Below are 27,581 nucleotides of genomic sequence, written 5' to 3' on the forward strand. Positions count from 1 at the left end.
GAGACAGCACATCTTGATGAATAGAGAGCTGATTCAGAGCCAGCAAGACCTGGGTTCAAATCTCCTTACATATCCTGACTATGTGATGCTGAACAAGTCTTCTGTCCTCCTGCTGTTCTGGGCAGCTAAGAATATAAATTGCAGAGAAGAGTCTCCTCATCTGGGAATTCTTTCTCTCAATGAAATTGCTGGTATAGTTTTTTTCTCTCTTCTATATGATAAAAATACAGCCTGGGTCAACTCCCAAGCGGAAAGTTCCCCTCATGGCTTTGTGATTACATTGGCCAACACTTGTGAGGGGATCAGAATTTGGGGGATCTGATCCTTTCCCCTTCCCCTTCTTCATTGCCCATCCTCCTTTGGGTACTCTGTAGTAAAGTTCAGTCAGACATTTAAAATTCAGTTGTTCCTCCAATATGGAGAAATCTTTTGGTACAAACTATCTGAAATTGAAGTTAAAGCTACATAGCTGCAGACGATGCATTTCTTGTGGCATAGGTTTATGCACACTGAGCCTAGCAGCTAGGTTGTATAGCAGATAGTGCCCTGGGCCAGGAGTCAGGAAGACCTGAGTTCAAATCCTGTCTCACACATTTATTAGCTACGTGACTCAGGGCAAGTAATTTAATCTCTCTCAGCCTAAATTTCATTATCTGTAAAATTGGGATGATAATAGTACCTCTCTCTAGGGTTGTTGTGAGGCTCAAATGGCAAAATGAGATAATAATTGTAAAGTGTTTAGCACAGTGCCTGGCTCAGAACAAGTGCTACACAAATGTTAGTTCTCCTCCTCCTCCTCCTTCTTCTTTGCTTCATCATCATCTTTTTCTTCTTCTTCATCCACATCATCTTCTCCTCCTCCTCCTCCTTTTCCTCCTCCTCCTCCACCTCCTCCTCCTCCTCCTCCTCCTCCTCCTCCTCCTCCTCCTCCTCCTCCTCCTCCTCTCCTCCTCCTCTCCTCCGCTTCCTCCCTTGTGAAATTAAGGAGTTTGAGCTAGCTTATCTCGGAAGTCCCTTCTAGTTCTGGATCTCAGATCTTATGATTCTTCTGGGATTGAGATCTCGGATTCTCACTTGATCCATTGGTTGCTTTGTTTGCTCCTCTTGTCTTGCCCCCCAGTGCCAGTTGTGTTCAGTTCAGTAACTCTTTTCATTGTGCATGTTGCCCCTTTAGTAGGATTCTGGTGCCAACTTTCCAACTACTGAACTGCCCATTTAACTTGCATTTCTGCATCTGCTGTTGCCTACCCTGAATTAATCCTCAAGCCACCTAGATAGAGCACTTGACCAAAGCTAGCTAGTGCATAGCTCCATCCCAGACCCACAGGCTTGATTTGGACTCAACACACTATTACCCTAAATCTCTCTCTTTTCCTCCTCCCCTTCTATAGCATTACTACCTGTTTAAAACCTACAGTCTTAGGTCTCAAGTATCTTCAATATCTTGAGGCCCCAGCACCATGAGCCTACCAGAGGTTATGATTACCCACATTTAGCATAAACATGGACACAATTAAAACCCAATTACACTTCACCTCTTATTTTTTCCTACTCTAGAGCTCTTCTCAACCTGCAATATGATATGAGAGGAAGGGTGATTTTGTCATAGCATATTATCACATCTTGGGGGTTTTAGATAAAATTATTCTGCAACTTTCAGTGCTGAAGAAAAATTCTGAATAATATTGATGGCTAGGGTGGGAAAAGATACTGTGAACCAGATGTTAAAAATCATTGAGGAAAGTGAAAAATTGTCTTGGAGTCTGGTAGGTAGTGGCAATGGGGATAAAGAGGAGATACTATAATTGAGTGAAATAGATGGCTAGATAGATAAGTAGATCAATAGATAGATAGATATAGGCTTAATTATAGATAGATGATAGATGGATGGCTAGATAAATAGATAAACATTTATTAAGCACTTACTCTGGACCAGGCACTGTGCCAAAATATACATACAAGCAAAAAGAAAGATAATTCTTGCCCTCAAAGAGGTTACATTTTAGTAGGAGAATATGACATGTCAAAAGGAGCTGAAAAGTGGCATGAGGATGCTAATGAGGGGGCAAGAGAGATTGTCTTGGGCACCATGAGCTGGTGTGAATTTAAAGAAATCATGATGGCAAGAAGAGTTGTATTCTCCAATAGAAATTCAAGAATACATAGCAAGCAAAGAAGATGAGTCCAAAAGGATGTGGTGTAAAGGAATAGAATTATTCAATCGACATGCATTTGTTCAGCCCCTACTATATGCCAGGCTCTGTGCTACACTCTAGGGATACAAAGATAGAAATGATACAACCCCTGCCCTCAAGAAGCTTACATTCCTTTAGAGAATATCATATGGACAAATATAAATATATAGGAAATATGTATAAAATAAACAGATGGTCATTTTTTGAGGGGGGAGGAGGGAGTTCTGGGGAACAGCTTGGGGAATCAGAAAGGCTCTCTAGATCACTGTAGAGGGTAACATCATCCTCCCAGTCCCTCAGGCTCAGAACCTGGGAGTCATCCCGGACTCCTCACCATTTCTCACCATCCATTTCCAACCTCTTGCCAAGGCCTGTCAATTTTGCTTTTGCAACATCTCTCTAATGCACTCCTTTCTCTCCTCTGACACTGCCACCACTTTAGTGCAGGCTTTCATCACCTCATACCTGGTCTATTGCAATAGCCTACTGGTGTAGGTCTACCTATGTTAAGTCTCTCCCCCACTTGACACCAGCCTCCATTCAGCCACTAAAGTGCTTTTCCTAAAGTCCAGGTCCAACCATGTCACCTCTCACTCAATAAACTCTTAGTGGCTCTCTGTTACCTCCAGGATCAAATACAACATGCTCCGCTTGGTATTCAAAGCCCTTCATGATCAAACTCTCCCCACTCCTTTCCAGTCTTCCTACATGCTACTCTCTGAAACGTACTCTTTAATACAGTGACATTGGCCTCCTGGCTGATCTACAAATAAGATTCTCCATCTCTTGGCACTGGGCATTTTCTCTGGCTGTCCCCATGCCTGAAACGTTCTCCTTTCTCCACTCCATGTACTAATTTCTTTGAATTCCTTTAAGTCCCAGTTGAAGTCCCATCTTTTACTGGAAACCTTTCCCAATCCCTCTTAATTCTGGTGTTTTCCCTCTGTTAATTATTTCTTATTTATCCTGTATATAGTTTGTTTTGTATATATTTGATTCCATGTTGTTTCTCCTGTTAGATTGTAAGTTCCTTGAGGGCAGGGTTCTGTCTTTTGCCTTTTTTTGTATCCCCAGAACTTAGTACAGAACCTGGCACACAGTAGGCCCTTAATAAATGTTTATTGACTGATTATTGATGTAGGAGGTGATATTTGAGCTGAGCTTTGAAGGAAACTCAAGATTCTAAGAGTTCAAGGCAAGGATGGAGTGTGTCTAGGTATGGGAAACAGTACCAGGCATGAGGAAAAGAGAGGTGGAATATTGTGTGAGAGGAATAATAAGGTCAGGTTGACTGGACTTTAGAGCACCAGGAGGGGAAAATAGAAGACTGACCCCTAACTCAGAGAGAAAAAGAGTTGAGCTAAATGGGAATGGGATAGTACCTCAATGGGATTAATGGATAGTGTGGTCATACTAAGTGATTATCGTTGTTCAGTTATGTCCACCTCTTTGTGACTCCATTTGGGGTTTTCTTGGTGAAGATACAGAAGTGGTTTGCCATTTCCTTCTCCAGCTCATTTTACAGATGAGGAAACTGAGGCAAACAGGATTAAGTAACTTGCCCAGTGTCACACAGCTAGGAAGTCTCTGAGGTCAGATTCGAACTCAGGTCTTCTTGACTTCAGGACTGGTTTTCTATCTACTGTACCACCTAGCTGCTAGTGATAAGAGAAACCAGAAAGTGTAGCTAGGGAGATGCTAATCACACTGTAGGAAAGGAGGAGTGCCAAGGAAGGAGAACTTAATCAATGGAGAAAATATAACAGAATTAACTAGACTTAAGTCCTGGTTAAATGGTCAGTGAGATGGAGCATTGGTATGGCAGTGCATAGCAAAAAGAGCCCTGACTCTGAAGCTGATCCTGTCTGTCACTTACTATCTATGTGACCTTTGACAAGTCTTTTCATTTCCTTGGTCCTTAGTTTCCCCTTCTGTAAAAAGGGAAAGCTTGGACTAGATGGCCTGTGAGCTCCTTTCTAGCTCTAGACCTGAGATTCCATGTGAAGATATTTGTTTCTAGGAGGGAAGAACAGACCAGCTCCCAAATTACTTAATGTACATCAACTCTTATGAAAGTGTGAATGTTGAAATGAATGAGAGGGTGGCTCTTCTCAAGGCACTTTTAGGCACCTCTCTCGCAAAGTTTCTGCTCAGTAGTAGCCTAAGGAGCATTCCCTTGTAACATAGCTGGTTGTAATGGGATGAATGCTCATCGCAGTCATATGTTCAATCTGTGTCTTACTCTGAGTACAACCTGGCCTAGTTACGGTTGCCATGGAAACTGTAATTTTGAATTTAATAAAACTCACCTAGAGGTGCAGGATCTCCTTCTCAAAATGCTTTATAATCATTGAGATGATTATACCCCTGAGAAATGAGGAAACTGAGGCAGATTTTGCTTGACAATGTATATTTGTTACAACAGTTTTATTTTTATTTTCTTTTCAATTGGGAGAGATATGAGGGAGAAAAAATAAATGCTTATTAATTGAAAAAAATAAATTTGCATAAAAATGTAAATAAAAAAACAGGGAGAGGTTAAGTTGTTTGCTTTATATCACATAGACTCAGAGAGGAAAGGCTGTTTATAAGACTACAATTTTTGACATGGTGAATAATTTTTGAAAAATCATTCAGTTCATAAAAATGCTATTAATTACCCGCAACATCCTTTTTCCTTCTTCATCCCCTTCTAATTTCCTTTCTTGCCATGAACCAAGGTCAGAATGGCACAAGGATCTATCTATAGCAAATATACTGAGTTCTCTCACAGACAGAAAGACAGACAGAGAGACAGAGAGAGAGAGAGAGAAGGAAAGAAAGAAAGAAAGGTAGATTTAAAGGGAAATACTTGATTGGGGAAGAATAAAAGAGAAAAAGGGACTGAGGGACCTGGGATATCCTGATAAATGTTTAATAACTGGTTCTTTGAAAAAAATATGGATGATACATTTTAAAGCTTTTTCTTTATTATTATTAGCATTTTCCCCAATACTGCGCTAAGTCTAGACAGTCAACAAAACCATAAACTCAGTCCTGATTTGTCATGTTTGCCAGTTTCTGAGATATATATTGTGTGCCCTGAAACTTTAACAATCAGCTCTTAGGACCCCATACAAATTAGCTCCAGCACACCCTTGGATGTAACCTTTTAAATTATGAACTTCATGCACAATGGAACTATCATTTTGTCCAAAGAAGGAATTTCTTTCTCCTGCAGGAATTCTCTCCACCCATATAGATAACAGCTTGTCTATACTTTAGCAGATAAGTCCTAGACTCAAAGAGATGATGTGACATCTTGGGGTCTCACAGGAAGTAATTAGAAAGGACAAAACTTGAACCCTTGTCTTCCTGACTCTAATAACAACACATTAACCACTGTACTACAATGCTACTTAATAAAGATCAACAAAAATGAATACTTAAATAAGCATGCCAAATAAAGAATAAAATCATACAAAAGCCATTTTTGTATTATCCAAACTCAAATGATATTCAGTCTAAAATCCCACCTTGGACTTGAGTCCCAAGCACCCCAACTTCTCTGGGCTTCTACTCCAACTGGCTTACAATTGTGGCTCTAAGGTCATCATAGCTTGAACTCCCAGGTCCTGTGGGGATCCCCTCAGGCAGCTGAAACTGAGAAGGACAAATAACTCAGAGACCCATTTCTCTGAGCCAGGGTAAAGAGACAGGACAGGTAAAGGCTAGTACTTCCCTCTCTCCAGTTCTGTTTATGGTGTCTTCACTGTGGATGAACCAGGATCTTCATCTTCTGGATGAAGCAGATAAGAGAGCAGTGGAAAGAGAGAACAATTCAGTTTCTGATTTAAAAGATACAGACAGCTGATCAAAGGAGATTCATCCCCATCACCCAATTGGTAGGGGACAATGGCTCCACGTAAGGGTAAGGCAAACTGGGCATGCTCAAAAGGCCCCCCTAGGGAACCTCCCATGTTAGAATGGAGCAGGCCCAGAGAAGCCCAGGATTTATATTTTATATGTATGTATGTATATGCAGGTGTGCATACATGTGTGTATATGTGTGTATACAGATATACACCTACATACACAGATACATACACAAACACACACAGATACATACATATTACATACATTTGTGTGTATAATCAAATGTGTGCTTCAAGCCTGGCTAACCCTCACCTCCTTCTGTCCTGAATTTTATACCTAGGTGACAGGAAGCTATAAGAATAATTTGAGTTTATTCTCCTAGACTAATTAAGTGTTGAGGATGGTATGATTAGCTGCCCCCCCACCCCATTTTATTGGATTGTTTAATATTTTAATATTTAAATTTGTTAGTTTTATATTTTCCTCCACCTACCTCCAATTATGTATATATGCACTATACACACATGCATATGTCTATAGATATATGGTTGTGTATATAGTGCATACATGCACATATATACACAGTATCTATTATATACATACATATACATATGTATGTATGAAATTAAAATGTATGTTTTATACTCAACATGATCTTCACTGATTCTCTTTGGTAAATGAGAATGATGGCACCAACCTGTAGTCTGTATTACTTGGGTGCTTGAGGCTGGTGGAGTTTGGGGCAGCTAGGTAGCCCAGTGGATAAAGCACCGGCCCTGGATTCAGGAGGACCTGAGTTCAAATCCGGATTCAGACACATAACACTTACTAGCTGTGTGACCCTGGGCAAGTCACTTACCCCCATTGCCCAACCAAAAAAAAAAAAAAAGAAAAAAGAAAAAGAGACTGGTGGAGCTGAAGCTCTGGAGCTCTGAGCTTCAGTGGGCTAAGAGAATCAGGTTGTCTATACCAAATCTGACACCAATATAGTGAGCCCCTTAGAGAAGGTCAAAGCTTCTATGCAGATCAGGGGTTGGAATTGAGCCTTCGAGTGGCAGCTTCTTCCAGGTGAGTTAGGAAGACCCAGTATACCCTTCCTCCCTCAAATGAAACATTATTCCCTGGCCCCATGCTGCCCTGCATAACAATAGTTTGGAATCAAGTTGCTGCTCTCCTACAGATATTGTAGTTCATCCCTTACCAGGAGATTGAACATCTTCCTGTGTATCTATTGGCCTGATTTGGTCCCTTGCGTTGTCTCCCAAAGGTTCCTGAGTCTTACACTGTAGCCCTTTCCTCTTTGTTCAGTTGCTCTTGATCAAAGACAGTTTGACACGTAAAAATTTTCTCCCCTCCCACTTCCAAAAAATATTCTTCCCACTGAATTTGAAAATCATGAAAGTATCATTCCTAAAAGCTGTTAAAAAGCATCATTCCTAAGATTATCTCCTTCGAGGTAACAAAAAGACAGTTTCTATCCCTCTTGACGTTTTGTCCTAATCATTCATTGTATATTGTCATTGTATGTTAACATTCCTGTCAAGCCAGTATAGCAATAGAAATTGTGTATTCAAGAGTCAAGACTATGCAAAACAAAGCATAAGTTTTCAGAGTCAAATCTACTGCAATGAAAAGAACATTCGATTAGAACAAAATGTAGAGGGTAACTGCAGGTTGTACAGGCCTAGGTTAGAAGTTTGAGAGAGCCGAGTTGTAGTCCTGCCTAAGTCACTAATTTAGCTGTGTGACTTCATGCAAGTCATTTAACTTCTCCATTCATACAGCCTGTGAAATGCTGAATCCACAAGTGATGTCTAAAGTCCCCTCTAGCTTTAAAGTCTTCATTCTATAGATTCTATGGCTTTATTCTATAGATATCAAAAAGACAAAAGACAACTTAAAATTCAATAAGAATTTCTCAAAGTTCATGTCGTGACCATCACGCAAATACACTGAGCATGTTTTTCCTTTTGTTGTTGTTTTCAGTGCTGCCTGACTCTTCATGATCCCATTTGGGGTTTTCTTGGCTTTAGTGGTTTGCCATTTCTTCTCCAGCTCATTTTACAGATGAGGAAATGGAGGCAAAAGGGGTTAAGTGTCTTACCCAGGGTCACACAGCTAGTATGTGTCTGAGGCCACATTTGAACTCAGGTCTTCCTGACTCCAGGTCTGGCACTCTATCCACAGTGCCACCTAGCTGCCTTATTTTTTAATTTGGATAAGCCCTATTCATTCCCTTTAGCAGCTACATGAGACAAAGGGCTCCCTTCTTTCTCAAGTTCCCATCATTTTTATGTTAGCAGCAGTTTCTCTGTTGAGAATCAGAATAACCATCTTCTTCATTATTTCCTCCACTTTTTGAAGTATGAAATTTTGATGAAGGCAACTCATTCAACATTTTTATTGTTGTCCAACAGCAAGCTCCAGCAGATATCAGGACAGTATAGTCCCTCATCAACATATTACCACTCTTTGCCAGCTTTGTGATGTTTCTCAAGCTCTTCATTTATGTCTTGTTTCTAGCTCTGTGTTAAGTATACCAGCAGTCTCCAAATCCTTTTTGAAATGTATACCTATTAATAAAAATAAATAGTATGGATCCCCCCCATCTATAAAAGAGTAGCGATCTTGGAATATAATATTTCAGAAGGCAAAGGACATAGCCTCACAGCCAAGAATAAGTTACCCAACAAAGTTGAGTTTAATGCTACGGGAGCGTGAGGGGTGGGATGGATCTTTGATGGAATAGAAAACTTCCTAAGATTCTTGATAAAGAGACCAGAACTGTGGAGAAACTTGAAGTTCAAACACAAGAGTTAAGAGAAACATAAAAAGGTAAATATAAATGAATGATCATAAGGGATTAAGCAATGATAAACAATTTATGTTCATATATGAAGAGGTGTTACATGTGTCCCTTCAGAACCCTAACATATCAGGGATTATAGAGGAAGTCTAATTATACAGAAGGGCAAGGAATGAATCCATTATGTCTTGAAGATCTTAAAAGCAAAATGGAAAAGAGAGGGGAAGAGTAATATGCTAGAGAGGAAAGAGAAAAGCAGATTAAAGGAAATTATCTCGTATAATTGGGTTGAGCAAGTAGAAGTCTCAATAAGGAAGGTAGCAGTTGACACTTGAACCTCACTTTCATCTGAACTGGTCAAAGGAAGGAAGAATACACATATACACACATACACAAAGAGAGTTAAGTACAGTAATACCTTTCACTCTCCAGGGGAATAGGAGGGAAAGGGGAGAAGGGTAAAGAGGGAATTAGTCCTAAGCAAAACAAACTCTAAGCATATATAAAAATATCAACACCTCTTTTGAGATGGCAAAAAATGGGAATCTGAGATGCCCATCAATTGGGGGAATGTCTGAACTAGGTATATATAAATGTAAAGAAATACTATTGTTCTGTAAGAAATTATGAATTGGATAGTTTCAGAGAAACCTAGGAACTCTTGCATGAACTTACATGAACTGGTGCAGAGTGAAGTGACATTTTTTACAATGACAACACCATAAAGACAAACAAGGTTGAAAGATTTAGGAATTGTGATCAACTGTGATCAGCATAATTGTGATCAACATAATGGTCAACCATGATTCCAGAAACATACTACCCAGATGTGTGTGTGTGTGTGTGTGTGTGTAAAACTATATAAAGCTGGTACATAGTAGGCACTAATAAATGTTTGTTTACTTGCTGATCAAGAGCTATTTTATGTTTTGCTTTGTTTCCTGGGCTGCCTGGGCCAAAGAATTCATGACCCAACAGCCTTCACTCCTTCCTTGAGCTCTAAAGTTATTGATTATAACTCTTTTTTTTTTTTAACAAAAAAGCTTGTATCTAGGCAAATTTACAAAGGTGGTGATGGTAAACAAAGCTTGGTTTTGCTATAGGAGGCACAAATCTCAGAAAGCCTTTGGAGCCTCTGATTTCCCACACAAACGCTTAGACTATTATTCCCAGAGTTTAGATGAATTCCCCCCAGAGATCTCAGCATATGCAACTGAGAAAAACAACTTCAAATTAAGATGGATGAAAGATATTCAAATGAAAGGTCCAGTGTCCCCTACATGCACATGCCTTCCCTCCCTCCCTTCCTCTTTGGTGTCCCAGATTATTTAAAGCAGTGAAATCTGTGGATGTGGTCCCACTCCAAATTCCCACCCTGGCTCTGACTTTTCTCCAGGTAAACTCATGCCTCTTTCTGCTTCTCAGTCTTTAAATAAAAACCTCCATGAAATCAAAGCTCTTCTGCACAATTCTAAGGCTTATTTTGTTAAGGACCTGGACCCGGAAGGGTAGGAATTAGAACTGTGAAAGGATTAACCACAAGCAAATACACTGCTTGCTGTCCTGAATGGGAGACTAACTTCTGAAGCCTGAAGAGAAGCCCCGTCTTTCTGCCTTCCCCTCCCCCCACCAGCAACGCACGTGATGTGCCAGGGGTCACTCTGACCCAGTGCAGAGCAATTCTCAAATGCCAGTCTCTCCTCCCAATGGGACAAGTCAACCTGATCCTTAATTTACACAGCCAGGGGACAAGGAGGGAGTTTTTTTCCCTCCATACAATAATCCAGGTTAAAGTTTGTAAATCATTCGTTTTCTGCAAATGGTCTGTTTTTAAAAAAGGATTTTTAAAAATATCTTTTGTTTCTACTTTGCCTTCATCTCTCAATATGTTCTTCCTCAACCTCTTCGTATCTCCCCTCCGCTTTTTTGAATAAGGAAGAAAAAAGAAAAAAATATAGTTCAGGAAAATTAACAATATATCAACAGTCTAACAGCATATGCAGTTCTCTGCTTCCTAGTACTTCCCTTCCCCATCTCTTTAAGGAAGGAGTGAAGTGCCTTCTCATATCTATTCTTCGGGACAAGCTTGGTCACTGTAATTACACACCAATCACTTTCAATTTGTTGCTGTAGTGACATAAATTTCCATTTATGTCGTGATCATGTCTATAGTTTTCCTGTTTGTTCTATTTTCATTTCTAAAAAGCATTGTTCTCTGGGCATGCCCAGCTGGCTCCTTAGCTAAGGATGATTCAGGTGTGAATTTTTGCCCGATTCCCCACCAAAGGTATCACTCGAGGAATTGAATTCCAGTTAAAAGTCAGACACATGTCCAAGTTTGCCTCCCAAGCAATACACCCCTGTACAGTAAAAGCATGCATACTGTAAGCCCCAACAGATTGCAAGCTTAAATATCAATTATAGAGCAACACAGACATGATATAGGTCCCTCAGCCCCCCATGCCCCACCTTCATGCCCCCCACCCCCACCCACACATACAATGGGATTCTTGTTTGCTTCTGGAGCATGTGACAGGGCAGCCCCTGCTTTGCCTAGCTCAGGTCTCTCAGGTAACAGGTGGCAGGATCCCCAGTCAGCCTCTAGGTACAGAAAAGAATGACTTCATCGGGGTGGAGCGCCGGGATCCTGGAGAGGTGTCCGTCACAGCCAGGTAATCCAGAAGCAAAGTTGTCTAATTAAAAGGGGCCGGTAAACTGGCAGCTTTAACCTTCGCCCCCTCAGTGAATTGTCAAGCTATCTACTTTGGCCAGTTCCTGGGATTTACCTACATCTGGTGCAGATGGAAACCAAGGAAGCTTTTGGAAAAGAGAACATGGGGACCAAGAGAAAGAATTTGACCTTTCTGAGACAGAGACTCTACATGTTGGAGAGGAGGAAGACTGACACTGTTGTGGAGAGTAGTGTTGCTGTGGACCATGGTAACTCGGGCCCCTTGAGAAGGAGCCAGTCTGACAGAACTGAATACAACCAGAAACTGCAAGGTATGTGCCTGGGAAAGGAGTAGATGCCTCCAAACCTGCTTGTTTCATTTCCAAGTCTGCCTTTGCTACTCCTCTGTTTTCAAATAGGTAATGACTTGTTATTAGTAAGGTTTGAACCAGAGACACAGCACTGAGGTCAGAGGAGCTGGGTTCAAATCCTACTCTGTTGTCTACCAGGGTGACCTTAAGAAAGTCATTCTGAGGATCAGCTTCCTAATCTGCAAAGGAGTCTCTGTGGCCGAATCAGTTTGTTCTGTTTCCAAGTTTGTCTCTCCTTTGCTTCTATTTTCAAATAAGGCAACAACTTAAAAGTAGTAGGGATTGACTCAGGAGAAGCAGCATAGCAAAATATTTTGCTTCTGGAAGCAGAGAACCTGAGTTCAAATCCTGTTCTCTCATCTGCTTGTGTGTCCTTAGATAAGCCATTTGACCTCTCTAGGGCTCAGTTTCCTGATCTGTAAAATCACAGGGTTGGACTATGTGGCCTTGAATGTCCCTTCCAATTCCAAATCTATGATCCTATGAATTTAATTAGAAGCACCAAGGATTGGTCAGAATTCCAATGTCTACCTTTCCATAAAATGTTTCATGCCTACCTTCAAAAACTTAAACATAAATGTGGCTTGTAAATGGTAAGTGAAGTCATGGTCTCCATCTTATTAGGTAATTAATAAATCAATTTGGCATCTTTTTATTATTACTGATACTTTTATGTGATTTTTCTCTTTTCTCCTCTTTGTGAAATGAGCAGTATATCTCATTTTTAAAATGAAAAATCTCACCCCCAAATCCAGCGGTCATAGTATAGTGGCTAGAATGCTGGATTTAGAATTAAAAAAAGACCAAAGTTTGACTTCGGGCTCTGAAACTTACTAACTGTTGAAGCAAAACAAATTGCTTTCACCTCATCTTTTTTAAGCTTTACTTTCCTCATCTGCAAAGTGGGACTAGTAATACTCAGTATTTATAGCGCAGGATTTTGATATGGATCAATTAAGAAACAGTTAATAAGTGCCTACTATGTTCTGGACACCCTACAAGGAAGGATGATAAAAAGATAAAATAAAACAGTCTCTGCCCTCAAGGAGATGAGGATCAAATGTGATGATGAGGATGGTGATGATGAGAACTCTTATATGGAGCTTTATTGCTTTACAAACATTATTTCACTTTATCCTCACAACTCCAGGAAGGTTGTTAGGTGTTGATGTTAGGTGATGATAATCCCCTTTAGTCAATAACATGACAGATGAGGAGACTGAGGCACATAAAGGGTAAGTGACTTGCCTAGGATCACATAGCCAGTAAGTGTCTGATAAGATTTGCACTAGTTCTAAAGTGCTTTTTAAATGTCAGTTTCCTCCTCTTTATTATTATCTAAATAGGTAAGCGTGAGAACTTTGCTGGTGACATCCATTTAGGCAATTGGACAAAAAAGGATTGCTTTATTATGCCATACAGGAAAGTAGCACCAGTCTTGTGGAAAATGTGGGATGTTTTAACCATCAGGTCAGCAAAATCCAGCTAGAATGTCATTCATTTATAGTGACCGAGAATGTCCAAATGTGGCATGTGCCTTCCTCAGTCAAGATGTCATTATTTCTCTCTCCTCTGCCTCCGTCTCTTTTTTCAGCCTGAGCCTGAAGGTCCAATGACCTTCACTCCATAGTAACACTCACTTACTAGTCATGCTTTACCATTTACAAGATATTTGCCAGGGGAGGTAGGTAGCATAAATATCATTATCCCCCCTGTACAAATGAGAAGCATCATGGAGTAGTGCATAAAGAGCTGACCTTGGAGCCAGGAAGATCTGGGTTCAAGTCTTACCTCTGACATACTGACTGTGTGACATTGTGTAGGTTGGTGCCCATCTCTCAGTGCCCAGGCAACTTTCTAAGACTAGAAATTAGAAGAACTAAGAGAAGGTAGAGGAACCAAGGAAGTAGATAGAGCTCCTTCCTCTGGGAATTGCCTCTACCAATGAAATCAAAGGTACAGTCCCTTTCCTACAGAGGGGGAAACAAAGTCTTAGCCTTGCTTTGATTGTTCAGTTGTGTCCAACTCTTTGTGACCCCATTTAGAATTTTTTTGGCAAAGATACTGCAGTGGTTTGCCATTTCCTTCTCCATCTCATTTTGACAGATAAGGAAACAGAGGCAAACAGAGTAAAGTGACTTGCTCACAGTCACACAGCCAGTAAGTGTCTGAAGCCAGATCTGAACTCAAGAAGAGTTTTCCTGACTCTAGGCCTGGCACTTTATCCACCTAGCTGCCCTGTATGGTAAATTTCTGAGTCAGGAGTCAAGTTTGGGCCTTCTGACATGCTCTCTATGCCATGCGTCTTTTATCTGGTACATACTTGGTAGAATTTTAAGTGTTTTCTAGAATGTTAAATGGTGGTCGCAGAACCTGCCTCTCCTGCGTTTCACACAATATGTGTTTGAGCATCTCAAAAACCAAAGTGAGTCATCTGTCCTGCACTGAACTCAGCCTCTGGTTCAGAAAGACACTTTTTGAATGTTTGCATTGGCAATATCTCTTTCTTTGGTGAGCTTTCTGGAAGTTGCTGTGCTATTGAAGTATTGTGTCTTTAAAAGCAATTAAGTAACTGGGAAAATACAAAGGAAAGAGATTTACTGAAAGTGTTCCTGGCATCTCAGAATTGTGTTCAGAAAGAAAAGTCGAGTCTTATCCCTAAGGAAAAGATGCAAAATGAGCCAGTTTATCATTATTGTTATTATTACTGACTTTTTTTGTTTAATATGCTGGTTACCCTCTTTATTTCTCTTTGTTAAAATTAATAAAAAATTTATTTGAAATCTGCAAAAAAAGAAGCAAAGTTTTTGTGTTTTTCTCTTCTGAAATGTATTTTATAGAGTAAGAATGCTGGTATCCAGATCAATCTATTAATCCCAAACGTTTGAAACTCTGTCTATTATTGCCATAAATATGACCCCTTAAAGAGTATTTAAGGCCCACTGTCCTTTTGATAAAGGGGTCATTTATTAAAATTTGTAGATATTATATTTTATTGAAAACTGTGCTTGATTTGGGAACAGAAGACCATCTATTTCTGGTTCTTCTGGCCTTCTAGTTAATCTTCCTACCTTAAATCTCTCCCCACTTCAGTCCACCTTCCACTCAATTGTCAAACCGACCTTTTTAAAGTTAAGGTCTGATCATCCCCTTTAGTTAATAAACACCAGTGGCTTTCTATCATCTCCAGAATCAGATAGAAAATCTCCTATTTGGCTTTTAAAATTCTTCATAACTTGGCTTCTGCCTCTTTTCCAGTCTTTACCTTGCTCTAATCCGTGCACTCTGCAATCCAGGGGCACCAGATTCCTTGCTGTTCCTCACACCAGACAATCTATCTCCCATCTTCATGCATTGTCTCTGGCTGTCCCCCATGCCTGCAATGCTCCTCCTTTTCATCCCTATCTCCTGGATTTCCTGACTTCCTCCAAATCCCTGCTAAAATCCCACTGTCTATAAGGAGCCTTCCCTGATTTGCCTTAATGCTAGTGACTTCCTTCTTTGATTATCTCTGATTTTTCCTGGTTGGATCATGTTTGTATGTTTGCTATTTGCCTGTTGTCTTCCTCACTGGAATGTATGCTCCTTGAGAAGGATTGTTTTTACCTTTCTTTGTATCTCCAATGCTTAGCATAGTGCCTGACACACAGTTGGAGTTTAATAAATACTTATTGATTGACATGCTACTTGTGTGACTGTGGGCAATCCACTAGAACTGAGAGATATCTCATAAGTTCCTTAGTGCAGTCCCCTCAAGCTAGAGATGCAGAAGCTGAGACTATGGACTTGTTCCAAATCACACAGTCAGCACCAGCAGGACTTGGACTCAGGTCCTCTGGCTCACCCACCCTCTTTCTATTGAGGCAATCTATCTCTCAGACTTTCTCTCTAGTAAAATCCTCTCAGCTGGATTATAGTCAACCTCTAAGGTCTCTTCCAAATCTCTATTCCTCTGAAGCCACCCTATAACCCCAAGTGCCCACATTTCTTCCTTCTGTGCTTGAATTGTGAATCAGTTTCTTGTTGGTTAAATCAAGGATGTCTCTCTTTCAGACTGTCCACCAGCAAATAGAAACTGAACGTTATATTTGCTACCCATTACTAATATGGTTCTTGTATTGCTACAAAGTACTTAAATAAAAGGAAGCCTCCCAACCACAAACAATTTCTGATAGTTTCCTACTTTGACCATGTGGAGCCTTGATCTATGGGGCTTTTCCACATCTCTACAAGATTCTGCCTTCAGTGCAGAATGGAACAGCTGGGGAGGGGTTAATCTTTGCCAGCATCTTTACTTGCTCTTAGAAGGACCTATTTGAGAGTATAAAGTAAAGAGTAGATTCCATTAAAATATTTCATAATTAGGTTGGCTTCTTATAATCATAGCATGTTGAAGCAAAAAGGAACGTTAGAAATGCAATAGTCCAACGCTTTTGCTTTGAAAATGAGGAAATAAAAGCCCAGTGAGGAGATGTGACTGGCCTAGCAGATGTGACATGCCACATTTGGACGATTTGCTGATCATGCAGACTTAACAAAGTGATGGAGAAATGTTAATAATACATACTTACTATGTTCCAGGCACTGTGCTAAGTGTTTTATGAAGATTTCAGTTGATCCTCACAACATTCTTGGGAAGTAGATGTGATTATTATTATTATCCCTATTTTATAGTTAAGGAAACTGAGGCAGAGATTAATTGACTTGTTCAAGGTCACACAGCTATTAAGTGTCTGAGGCTGAATTTGAGCTCAGGTCTTGCTGACCTCAGGCCCAGAGCTCTATCCACTGCACCACCAGCTGCCTTATAACATCTACTCTACCCTAGTTGTCTCTTGATCCCCATTATCCCAGTATCTATTTTATTTCAGCACCTGAAGTTTGCCCCACGAAGTGTCTAAAAATGAAACCACGGCAGCTGAGTTACTTAAGGTCATTGTCTTTGGAGAAGGATTTTTCACATGAATATGAATTTAGAATGATACATTCAGACCAATTTGCATTGCTCTTCTTGTGTTTATATGCATGTATTTGTATGTTCATATACACAGCTAAAAAGTATGTGTATATCCTAGGAGAAAGACTCTTGTGTATTTGGGTCCTAGTCGGATGAAGTTTGCTCATTCATTTGGCAATGCTTTCTGGAAATCCCATTTTTATGCTCTCATGCTAGCAGTCCCTGTGTGATCTCTTAACTCTGTTCCATTGGCACATTCTGTGTTACAAGCTGCCCTTACTCCCATCCCCATTTCCTCCTTCCCAGCTACTGCCAATTGCCTAATCAATACATATTTTTTTTCTAATCAATGCATATTGAAGATTGCAAGGAACCAGGGGAAGGTGAAATGTATAACCACTAGCAGAAAATCAACTTGAAAATTTGTTCACAGTAGATAAGTATTACTGGTCTGTCATTTATTAAGCACCTAGTATGTTCCAGATACTGTGCTAATTCTCCAATTCAACAAATGCCATATTAAACCCATTAAACCATCACTAATTGGGAGCCTATTATGTGATAGGCACTGTACTGTGTGATAGGCATTTTATTGTGCGATAGGCATTGGGCTATTCGTTTGAATATGAAAATTGATATGGCTCTTGCCCTCAAGGAGCTTACAATCTAATGGGAGGGGGGAAATGAGATATGTGCAAAAATAAGTATGATATGTTAGAACATGATTAACTATGTTAAAGAGACATATAGATATATAAAGTTTCAAGGATCTAGCCATGGAAGAGGTGACCCTCAAGCCAAGGCTTGAGAGAGAGATTTGAACAACCTACATGACTCAAGTACCAGTCCAGATTTCTTTCAATGTGGATTGGCATTTCACACAGGGGTTGGACTGGATGACTTCTGAGGTTCCTTCTATTCTGATGATCCGTGATTTTGTGATACACATCTCTGTCCCTGTGGTTCAAACCTTTCCTCCTACAGAATATCCTTGGAATAAGTCTCAGTTCTCTTCGAGGGAAAGGGTTTAAATTCCAGAGCAGTAGGGTAGAAATCAAAGCAAATGAAGTTTGTTTTGTGCTTGAGGAAGTGACAATCAAGGGGGTTAATTCAAATCCACTTCTTTCTTTTCTGCATGGCTACTCATTAATTCCAGAGAAGAATCAAACCCGAAGCCTGAACTTCTTTTCTCTGCCTCTAAGGATTCCTTTTTAGAAGCGAGCCAATTCAAAAGCCAAAAAGTTCTATTCTGAGCCGATTTGAGTCAAAAGACCAATTAGAATTGAGCTATTCCTCCATCAAAAAATTGTGGCAGGGGAGTTTTTTATCCCCTGTTGTTTCTCTCCCATGGCCCCCCCTCATTTAAGCTATAATTGGATTCTAGTTGTTTCTGGTTAAATAAGGTGGTTTCTCCAAGGTTAGGGAGATATCAAGGTCAGTACCTAGAATGACCTTGTAGACAAGGTGAAGAGAGAAGAGAAGGTAAGGGAGGGGACACCTGTCAACCAAAAACCAACATAACGCTGAGGATCCTTGACTTGAAAGAAGAACTAGGTGAAGAAACAGATGCTGGAAGTCTCCCTCTGCCAAACAGAACAGTTGTCTGATTCATTGCTTTCCCAGCAATTTCTTCACTCATAAAGGAAAGCATCAGTGAGAGGAACTATCGTTTTGGACTTTGTTTTAACTAACAAACAGCTGATTGGGACAGTGATAATGAAAGGAACCCGAGGACAAAGTGATTATGTCATATTTGAATTTCTAAGAGCCAATGGAAAGAATGCTGGACAATCAGACCCATAGTATTGGTATGGCGAACATACCACAGTATTTAGAGTCAAAGGACCTGGGTTCAAATTCTATCTGTGATCTCAGGCAAGTCCTCTCTAATCCTTTGGCTTCTCATCTGTCAATTGAAGAGAGTATATAATGAAAGTTATTGTCCCTTTAAAGTACTGCCCTTTCATATAGAACAATTTGGTGGTGAAAATTGCAAAATATTTACTTTTGCGTAAAGAAAAATTAATTTAACTGGTAAAACATTGGTATTGTCATTTTTAGGCAAACAGCTGGATGCTGAAAAGAGTAGGAAGAGAACTTTATTTTAATAAAAACTGCTTAAAACCTATGTGTGAAAAAACCCTTTTTTTTTTGGATGGGATATGGCAATTTGGGGTAGGAAATGCCCTATGCCATAAACATAAATATTTAAATCATTTTATTAGGGAAGCAGGATGATGCTTCATTCATATCTGAACAGGATGATGATTTTAAAGGGAGAAGAGAAAGAACTTTTATTAAACATGTATTAACTATAAGGAAATACAGAATGGCTTGAGGTGAACAAGCCAGCTCAGAGAGAAGATGTCCACAAGCCCCATGTGAGACATGTAAGTCACTACAGTGGCCGTACCACACACACACACACACACACACACACACACACACACACACACACACACACACACACACACTATGTAGCAGAATGGAAAAATCACCAGTTTGAATCAGCAGACCAGACTTCAGATCCCACCAATGACATTATCCAAAGAACCATGGTAAGTCCCGTAATTTCTTCAGGTTTCAGTTTCCTCGTCTGTAAAATTTCTTTCACTCTTTTTTTTTCAGGCATCATCCTGCTCCCTTATGAAAGAGAAAATTCCTTCATCTTCTACCAGTTGATTTAATTATTTTTAATGCAAAAGTAAATTTTCCCATTTTAGGACCAAGATGCACCATAGGAAAGGGCAATACCTTGAACTGACCATATCTTATATCATGCAATGCCCTCATTTGAACCAGGTGGTCTGGGAAGTCTAATTCCAGCTCAAAATCTGTGATGCTATCACAAGAGGAGCCCTAAAGTCTCTTCCAACTCAAAATTTATGAACTTGTGATCCTTTGTATTTTTAAAAAATTTTTAGGCAGTTGGGGTTAAGTGACTTGCCCAAGGTCACACAGCTAGCAAGTGTCAAGTGTTTGGTCCAAGGTCAAATTTGAACTCAGGTCCTCCTGACTCCGGGGCTCCATCCACTGTGCCACCTACCTGCCTCCGATTCTTTGTATTTTGCAGTGTCCTTGTGAGTCAGAATATCATGGTTAGAGGCCTTCCTCTGAGACCTATTTATGTCAATCAATAAATATTTATTAAGTGCCTTCTATACTATACTAACTGGTTTAAAGGGACCAGAGAAAGAATTTTTGTTTATTAAACATGTATAAAATACATGTAGGTTGGATTGAAGTGAGCAAGTCATATGACAATGGGCAACTCAACCTCTCTGGCCCTCAATTTCCTCATCTGTAAAATGGGGAAATAATGCATGTGAGACATAAAAATGAGCAGATGGCATATAGACACGATTTATTAACATTAAGAAGCCCAAGGGAAAGAATGTTGGATTTAGAATCAGCAATCCTGACTCTGAAGTTTCCTACTTCTGTGACGTTTGGCATTTCACTTTTCTTGGGGCCTGTTTCCTTATCTATAAAGTGAAAGACTGAAGTCCTTTCCAATTTTAAATATAAGATTCTACAGTCTTTGATTTAATTCATTGTACAAACATTTACTAATCACCTATGCCCTGGGCACTCAGGAAACAAGAAGAAAAGCTCTCCCTGCTTTGATCTCCTGACTTTTACAATAACCCCAGATTTGTAATGTGATAACACTCTTCTCTTCTCACACGTTTGCCTTTCTAAGGCTTTTGCTTTGGACTTCATCTTCTCAGGATCATAGATCATAGATCTGGAAGAGTCCAACCTCCCACACCCCATTTTATGAAGAAGGAAACAAAGACTTAGATTAAATGATTTGCTCAAGGTCATGAAGTTAGTAGCAGAAATAAGATTCAAACCCAGGTTGTCTGAGTCCAGGCCCATTTCCGTAGCACCTTGTTGCCAACATCCTGTGTTTTGCTGTCAGCAGGGTGATGATTTACAGCACTCTTCTATCAGAGGACTGCATCAGCATACTGTATTTTAAAGTAAACATTGTCCTCCCGGACTCCACCGCGCCACCCATTCTTGTGAAATAAAAGGATATGTCAACGTTAGGTTAAGGTTATGGACTCAGTTCTCTTGCCATAATGACTTTCCCCTTTGCTCCCCACTTGTTTGACTTCCTAGAAACTGGTCTTCTCATATTTATTGTCAGCCATTTTGATCTGAATGAAGCCTAATGTAAATTGACAAACACCTGAAATTCCTATTCCCGGGCAAGAGTGACAATTTATTTGCGGAAGAAAAGAATGGTGTTGCAGATGGGAAACCAAAGTTCTTTGTTAAGGAGCTGCTGTAATTAGAATCCAGAGAAATCACAACCAAGCAGTTGCTAATTACCAATGAAGCTTAGGAATAAAATGCTACAAGTGAAAGACTTCATCACAGATGTTTGGAACAATTTACTTTTTTTTTTTTAAAATCAAGAAATAAGATAAGGAAGCTACTGTGAGTGAACAAAATAGCAATGTGTCAACCTGGCTGACAGGTATTTGGCAAGTGATATTTGCAGGATACCTTGAAGGAATTAACTGATTGTGACAATGAATGAATGAATGAACGAAAATGTGTTAAGTGTCTACTGTGTGCTAAGTTTGCTGGAGATATAAATAGAAAAATAAGACAATTCTGTTCTCAGGGAGCTTTTTTGTTGTGATTCAGTTGCATCTGACTCTTCTTGACCCCGTTGGGATTTTTTTTTTATTTTTTGGGCAAAGATAACTAGAGTGGTTTGCCATTTCTTTCTCCAGCTCATTTTACAGATGAGATAACTGAGGCAAATAGGGTTAAGTGGCTTACCCAGGGTCACTCAACTAGTAAGTGTTTGAGGTCAGACTTGAACTCGGGAAGATGACTCCAGGCCTGGTGATCTATCTGCTTCACCACCTTGGAGGTGGTCTTCTGCAACGTAGGTGGAAATGACTCATGATCCATTAAGGTGCAGCCAGAAAGCAGATAGTGATGCGTCTTTGCTAGGGTCAATTCCGTTGATACATCCATTTTCATTTCTGATGTTGAGCCATGTGAAAGTTTCAAGAACTTTGGTGGTAAGGTTTTCTCTTTCCCCTGTCTTTGGTTGCTGAGGGAGAGGATGGAAGGAAGAGGGATCTACAATGCCTGGCAGAGAAAGTTGCCAAGATGTGTCTTGGCACCTCAAGGTTCTTTCCCTTCCTGACTGCTGTGGAGGCTGGACCGGAGGAAGGGTCAGTGGTCTTGAGCCCTCGGGATATCTTCTCCATGGCTATAATCCACCCTCTAACTGCAGATATTCCCATTGTTTTTGGGTTCAGGGTCCCATGCTGTCTCCACCAGGGTCTGAGGGGAGGTGGTGGTCTACCTCAGAGGTGTCAAACACAAGGCCATAATACTCTGCAGTGCTGCCCAAATCAGATTAAAATGCGACTGGGTAACATTTAACAAAATAAATAAAAAATACAAAGATAATGTTAACTATGATTTTCTGAGTCAGTAGGAGATCTTCATGTACAGTTGAGTGGTCCCTATTTCTATTTGAGTTTGACATCACTGGTGTCACTGGTGGTAGTGGTTTGTCTCACCTGCCACAGGGCACCCCCTTTCTATTCCTCGGGACACCTTCACGCTTCCCCCTAGCCTACTCTGCATGCCCAGAAGGTGACAAGCCGTCAGTGGTTAGAAAGAGGATGACTAGCCCCTTGTGTACTCGGACAATGGCTTCAGGGGCCAGGACTGAAGCAGAGAGGAGAGAGGTGCTGCTCCCTTCCTGGACTTTAGGAGCTTGCAGGGATCTACTGTTGGGCAGAACCTGTTTTTCTGCTTCTTATTTCGAGGACACTTAGTCTTATGAGTGAGACCTGACTCTAACAAAGCAAGGTAGCAACACGAGATAGCTGTTCCCTATGGCCGGATTCCCATCTCAGCTGGGACGCCAGCAGCTGGGTTAGTGCTTCTGGGAGCTGGGGAGGTCCTCCGGGACTTTAGACTGCCATTCCCAATACTCCTCGGCAAAATCTGGCCCTTTTCTCACCTTTATCCTCATTAGAAAGCCTTGTAATCAAGGTGGGGGAGGGGGGGTAGACACACAGAGACAGAGAGGCAGAGACAGAGAAGAGAGAAAAGGGAGAAAAAAAAGAGAAAAATATACCAGCGATTTATTTTTATGAAAAATTTATTTTATTTTTATTGATAGCTTTTATTTTGATATCATATTCATTTTTAATATAGCCCTCTTCCTCCCCTACCCAGCAAGCTATCCTTTGTAACAAATATTTTAAAAGAAAGAAGGGAAGGCAAGCAGTCTAAGAAAAGTAACCAACAATCATCAAACTTTAATTTTTTTCTCCTCCTTCCTTCCCCCATTCATATAAGCAGAGTCAAGCAAACAAAATCCCAATTGATCATGTTTAAAAACGTGTTTTTTATTCTCCCTACTAGCCCATCATCTCTCTGTCATCGGTGGGCAGCATTCTTCTTTATCAGTTTTTTGATTAGAGACAGACTTCCTGCTCCAAGAGGCATCTGCTTTCTCTGGATTAAGGAGTCCAGCACATTTCGCTTGTCATTCACATGGTTCCTACCAGGACCTGTACACACTGTGGAAGAATGTGCTTTTTTGTGTGTGACTCTTTTCTAATGAGCTCACTCGATTATATTTCATGACCCTGCCAAAGACAAATCAATTATGATAATCCTCCATTGAGCAACTATCCCTAGAAAGAACTAGTTTTCTCCTTCACCCAATTAAAACAAAAAACCCAAACCAGATCCATGTATTCAGGGACAGAAGTAGCAGCTTGCAAAATATGCGTTTAAAATTCTGTTACAACAATCAGCATCCAGGCTTTTCATACTGCTATAACAATATTGTTACTATTCTTAAAATATTCAAACACACACTGAATATTTTAAAAATTCAGTGATGATCATTTTTTCTATCATGCTTTTTTTTTTTGCCTACTATTCTTTGAGTATTCTTTTCTCTGGAAAAGTAAAAATATTAAATTAAGATAGAAAATGAGATTATTTTAAATGAAGGATTCCTTTGAACATAGAAGCAATGCTTCTTGGGAAAGTAAAAGTCAGCTTTGGTTGATTGTGCTGTTCTTATAGAATGCGGCTAGTTTCTTCTCCTCCCCCCATCTAAGTGTGTGTGAGCTAAACAAAAAAAAAAAGGATGTATTTCAGTAGGAAATTTTCTTTTAAATGAGTCATTAAATCAAGCAAGGACTTTGGTTAAGACAAACCTGTCATAAAAGCTTGAGCTAGAAATCTTTCTGCTTTATTCACTTGTGGGATGCTATTAAAACAGAAAAAAGATCTATGCTAAAACCATAGCTTTTTCTTGGGAAGTCCATTTTATTTTTTAAAAATACCATTTGTGTACGTGTCTGCATTACATTGTATCTGTGCTTCTGCTATTCTGGTAACCTTGCCTGTCCTCATATCACTTATGTTTCCAACGTTCCATTGGTTTGTATATATAAATTGTATTGTTCAATTGTTTTCAGTTATGTCCAACTCCTTGTCACCCCACTTTGAGTTTTCTTGGCAAAGCTATTAGAGTGGTTTGCCATTTCCTTCTCCAGCTCATTTTACAGATGAGGAAACTAAGGCAAACAGAGCTAAGTGACCTGCCCAGAGTCACATAGCTAGGAAGTGTCTGAGGCCAGATTTGAACTTGGAAAGATCAGTCTTCCTGGCTCCAGGCCCAGAACTCCATCCACTGTGCCACCTAGCTGCCCATATATAAATTATAGTACATCACATATGCAGTTGTATATGAAGGCAGCACAGGGTGGTGGATGGAATACCAGACTAGGAAGACCTGGGTATAAATCTGGATTCTGATAGTGGCTGTATGACTCTGGGCAAGTAATTTATCTTCTCTATATATCTCAAGAAACTCCCTAGGACTCAACTACTAAGTATTTGTTAACTACTGATATTTGTTGCCCTCTCTGGTGGAGGGACTTCCCAGATGGGGGGTGCAAAATGATGACAAAATCACAAATATTATATATATTTTTTGTGTATACAAAGGTAGATCAAACTAGTTGATTAGAGTCAAATTATCTGCATCAGAGGAAAACCAACCTTGCACTCCTTTGTTTTGTCCTGGATCTAAAGAGAGAAAATATTCTCTAGTTTCCTTTAAAACTTGGCTCAAATGCTATCTCCTACATGAGGCATTTTTTTTTTTAGGCAATTGGGGTTAAGCGACTTGCCCAGGCCACACAGCTAGTAAGTGTCAAGTGTTTCATCTGAGACTGGATTTGAACTCAGGTCCTCCCGACTTCAGGGCCTGTGCTCTATCCACTGTGCCACCAAGCTGCCCCCATCATGAGGCATTTCTTGATCACCCCAGTTTTTAATACCTCCTCATTCCCAAATACCTTGTCTTATATTGATGTGTATCTTATTTATACATATCTTTTGAGAACTTGTATTATATATCACATATATATCCTATCTTATTTGATATCATATATACTTTATAATATCTTGTACACACATATATATTCTGTATATACATGTACACACGTATGTATATCTTATAAATACTTACATCATCTCCCCTGACAAAATGACCTCCTTGAGGCCAGAAACTGTTTTACTTTTGTCTTTTTGTGCCTGACACATGGTAGGTGCTTAATACATGCTTACTGATCAATTACTTAGAAGACAGTACCACAGATTATTTATTAAGCACCTGCTATGTACCAGGCACTGTGCTAAGCACTAGAGATACAAAAAAAAAAAGAATACGAAGAAGAAGAAAAAGGCAAAGCAAAGTCCCTGCCCTCAAGGAGCTTATAACTTAAGAGAGAAAAACAATACCAAAAAAGGAACTGAAAGGGGGTTTGGAGGTCTGGGTGGTGAGGAAATGATGGAAAAGTCTGGCAGGTTTGGGTCTCATTCCTCCTACGCCTCCTCTTCATCTTCCCTTGAGACATTCCTTAGGATTGTCCCAGGCCTTCATCCTTGCCTGGCCCCCCTCTCCTCCCTTCCTGCTTCCCCCCGGTGATCTGGTTCAAAGCCACACAATCTCTGCTATGGAAACCCCTCATCCCCTTGTCATATCAGTAGTCCTTCCTGGTCAGATTCAAACCCTGGATTCTTCCTTCCAATCTACCTTCCTCACTCCTACCCACACACTGCCAAACAGAGCTGAGGAGATCACAACATCACACTGATGTGTCTACTCCAGATCGTTGTCATCTGCTCCCACCTGGGCCTCACCACAGCTAGGCACATGCACTACCCCATTCACCTTCTCTTCTCTCCTCAAGCCACCCAGGCCAACGCTTCCTCCTATTCTGTCATCAGGGTTCCTTACCTTATACTCTGAGGGGCCATTTACTAAGAGTTCCATTTTCTCCTATTCTACTCTTCGCACATCCCTCTGACATCATCCTCCACCATCTCCTCTTTCACTCAGACCAGCCAACCTTCCTCCCCACCCCAGCTGTATTTCTGCACCCCCTGACCCTTTTGTGTGGTGTCTTCCCTCCTTAGAATGTAAGCGCCTTGAGGGCAGGGATTCTTATTTGTATTCCCAGTGTTTAGGGAGCTAGGTTGCATAGTGGATAGAGTACCTGGCCTGGAGTCAGCAAGACTCATCTTCTGGAGTTCAGATCTGGCCTCAGATATTTCCTAGCTGTGTGACCCTGGGCAAGTCACTTAACCCAGGTTGCCTCAGTTTCCTCATCTGTAAAAAGAGCTAGAGAAGGAAATGGCAAACCACTCCAGTGTCTTTACCAAGAATACCCCAAATAGGGTCACAAAGAGTCAAACATGATTGAACAACAATGCTTAGCAGTGCCTGGCACCTAATAAATGCTTGCAGCCTGGTTGTCTTTCCTTCTGAAGCAGGAAAGCACTCCTCAGTTAATGTTACTGGGATGAGAGTCTCCTTGTCAAGAGCATTTCCTCTTTCCTTAGCAATCTATTTGGTTTTTGTGGTTTTTTTTTCACGATTTCCCCTAAGAAGTGACTCCCCTCCTTGTATTTCACAAGACCCTAAAAGGTATTCATGGCCATCCTTTTTCCCAGGGACATGTCCCTGTTTAAGTTGTCAGGTGAACATTAATCAGTGTAGATATCATTCTGATAATACTATGGGAAGAGAAATACTATTGTTGTGACACCAAAGAGAACATTTTTATTATACGCGTTACCTTGAAATAACATTTTTGTCAGAAGATGTGATGTAGCATCTATGTGGTGGGGGTGGAATAGAAAGAAACAGAGCCAGAATGTATTAGTCATGTGGGCTGTGTTTGATATATTGTCAAATATCCTGTGAGGGAGATACAAGGATATAATTAAATAGGAAGGTCATTCCATCGCAAGCATACAAATTCAACACAAAGATGTATTCCATTCTTTGTGTGCTGTATTCGTACCTTCTCCCATTTTTCTCAGTTTTTTTCAGCCTTTCTTTACCAAATGATTTTTCAAAAGTACCATAAGAACTTTTTTTTTCTATTGGAAATATACATCATGCTTACAATGCTTGCTCATTCTTGTTGTTCAGTGTTCAGTTGTGTTGGATTCTATGTGACCTCACAGACAAAAGCCAGTGGGGACTTCTTGGCAAAGATACTAGAATAGCTTGCCATTTCCTTCTCTAGCATGTCCCCGTTTTCACAGATGAAGAACTGAGGCAAATAGGAATTAAGGGCCATGCCCAGGGTCACACAGCTAGTGAGTATCTGAAACTGGATTTGAACTCAGATCTTCCTGA

The 27,581-nt window shown here is 40.3% G+C and overlaps 1 protein-coding gene across 1 annotated transcript in view; it reads left to right on the top strand.

Annotated features, from left to right (window-relative positions):
- Positions 1 to 11,472: 11,472 nt before the first annotated feature.
- ARHGEF38 (Rho guanine nucleotide exchange factor 38) overlaps positions 11,473 to 27,581 on the top strand; it is a 126,176-nt gene continuing 110,067 nt past the window's right edge. Inside the window, exon 1 of the mRNA XM_020974757.2 lies at positions 11,473 to 11,859. Coding sequence (XP_020830416.1) covers positions 11,658 to 11,859 — 202 coding nt within the window. The 5' untranslated portion in view covers positions 11,473 to 11,657. The remainder of the gene's footprint in view (positions 11,860 to 27,581) is intronic.

The sequence above is a fragment of the Phascolarctos cinereus genome, unplaced genomic scaffold (genome assembly GCF_003287225.1).
Source record: "Phascolarctos cinereus isolate Bilbo 61053 unplaced genomic scaffold, phaCin_HiC Scaffold_9;HRSCAF=440, whole genome shotgun sequence".
Taxonomy (NCBI): domain Eukaryota; kingdom Metazoa; phylum Chordata; class Mammalia; order Diprotodontia; family Phascolarctidae; genus Phascolarctos; species Phascolarctos cinereus.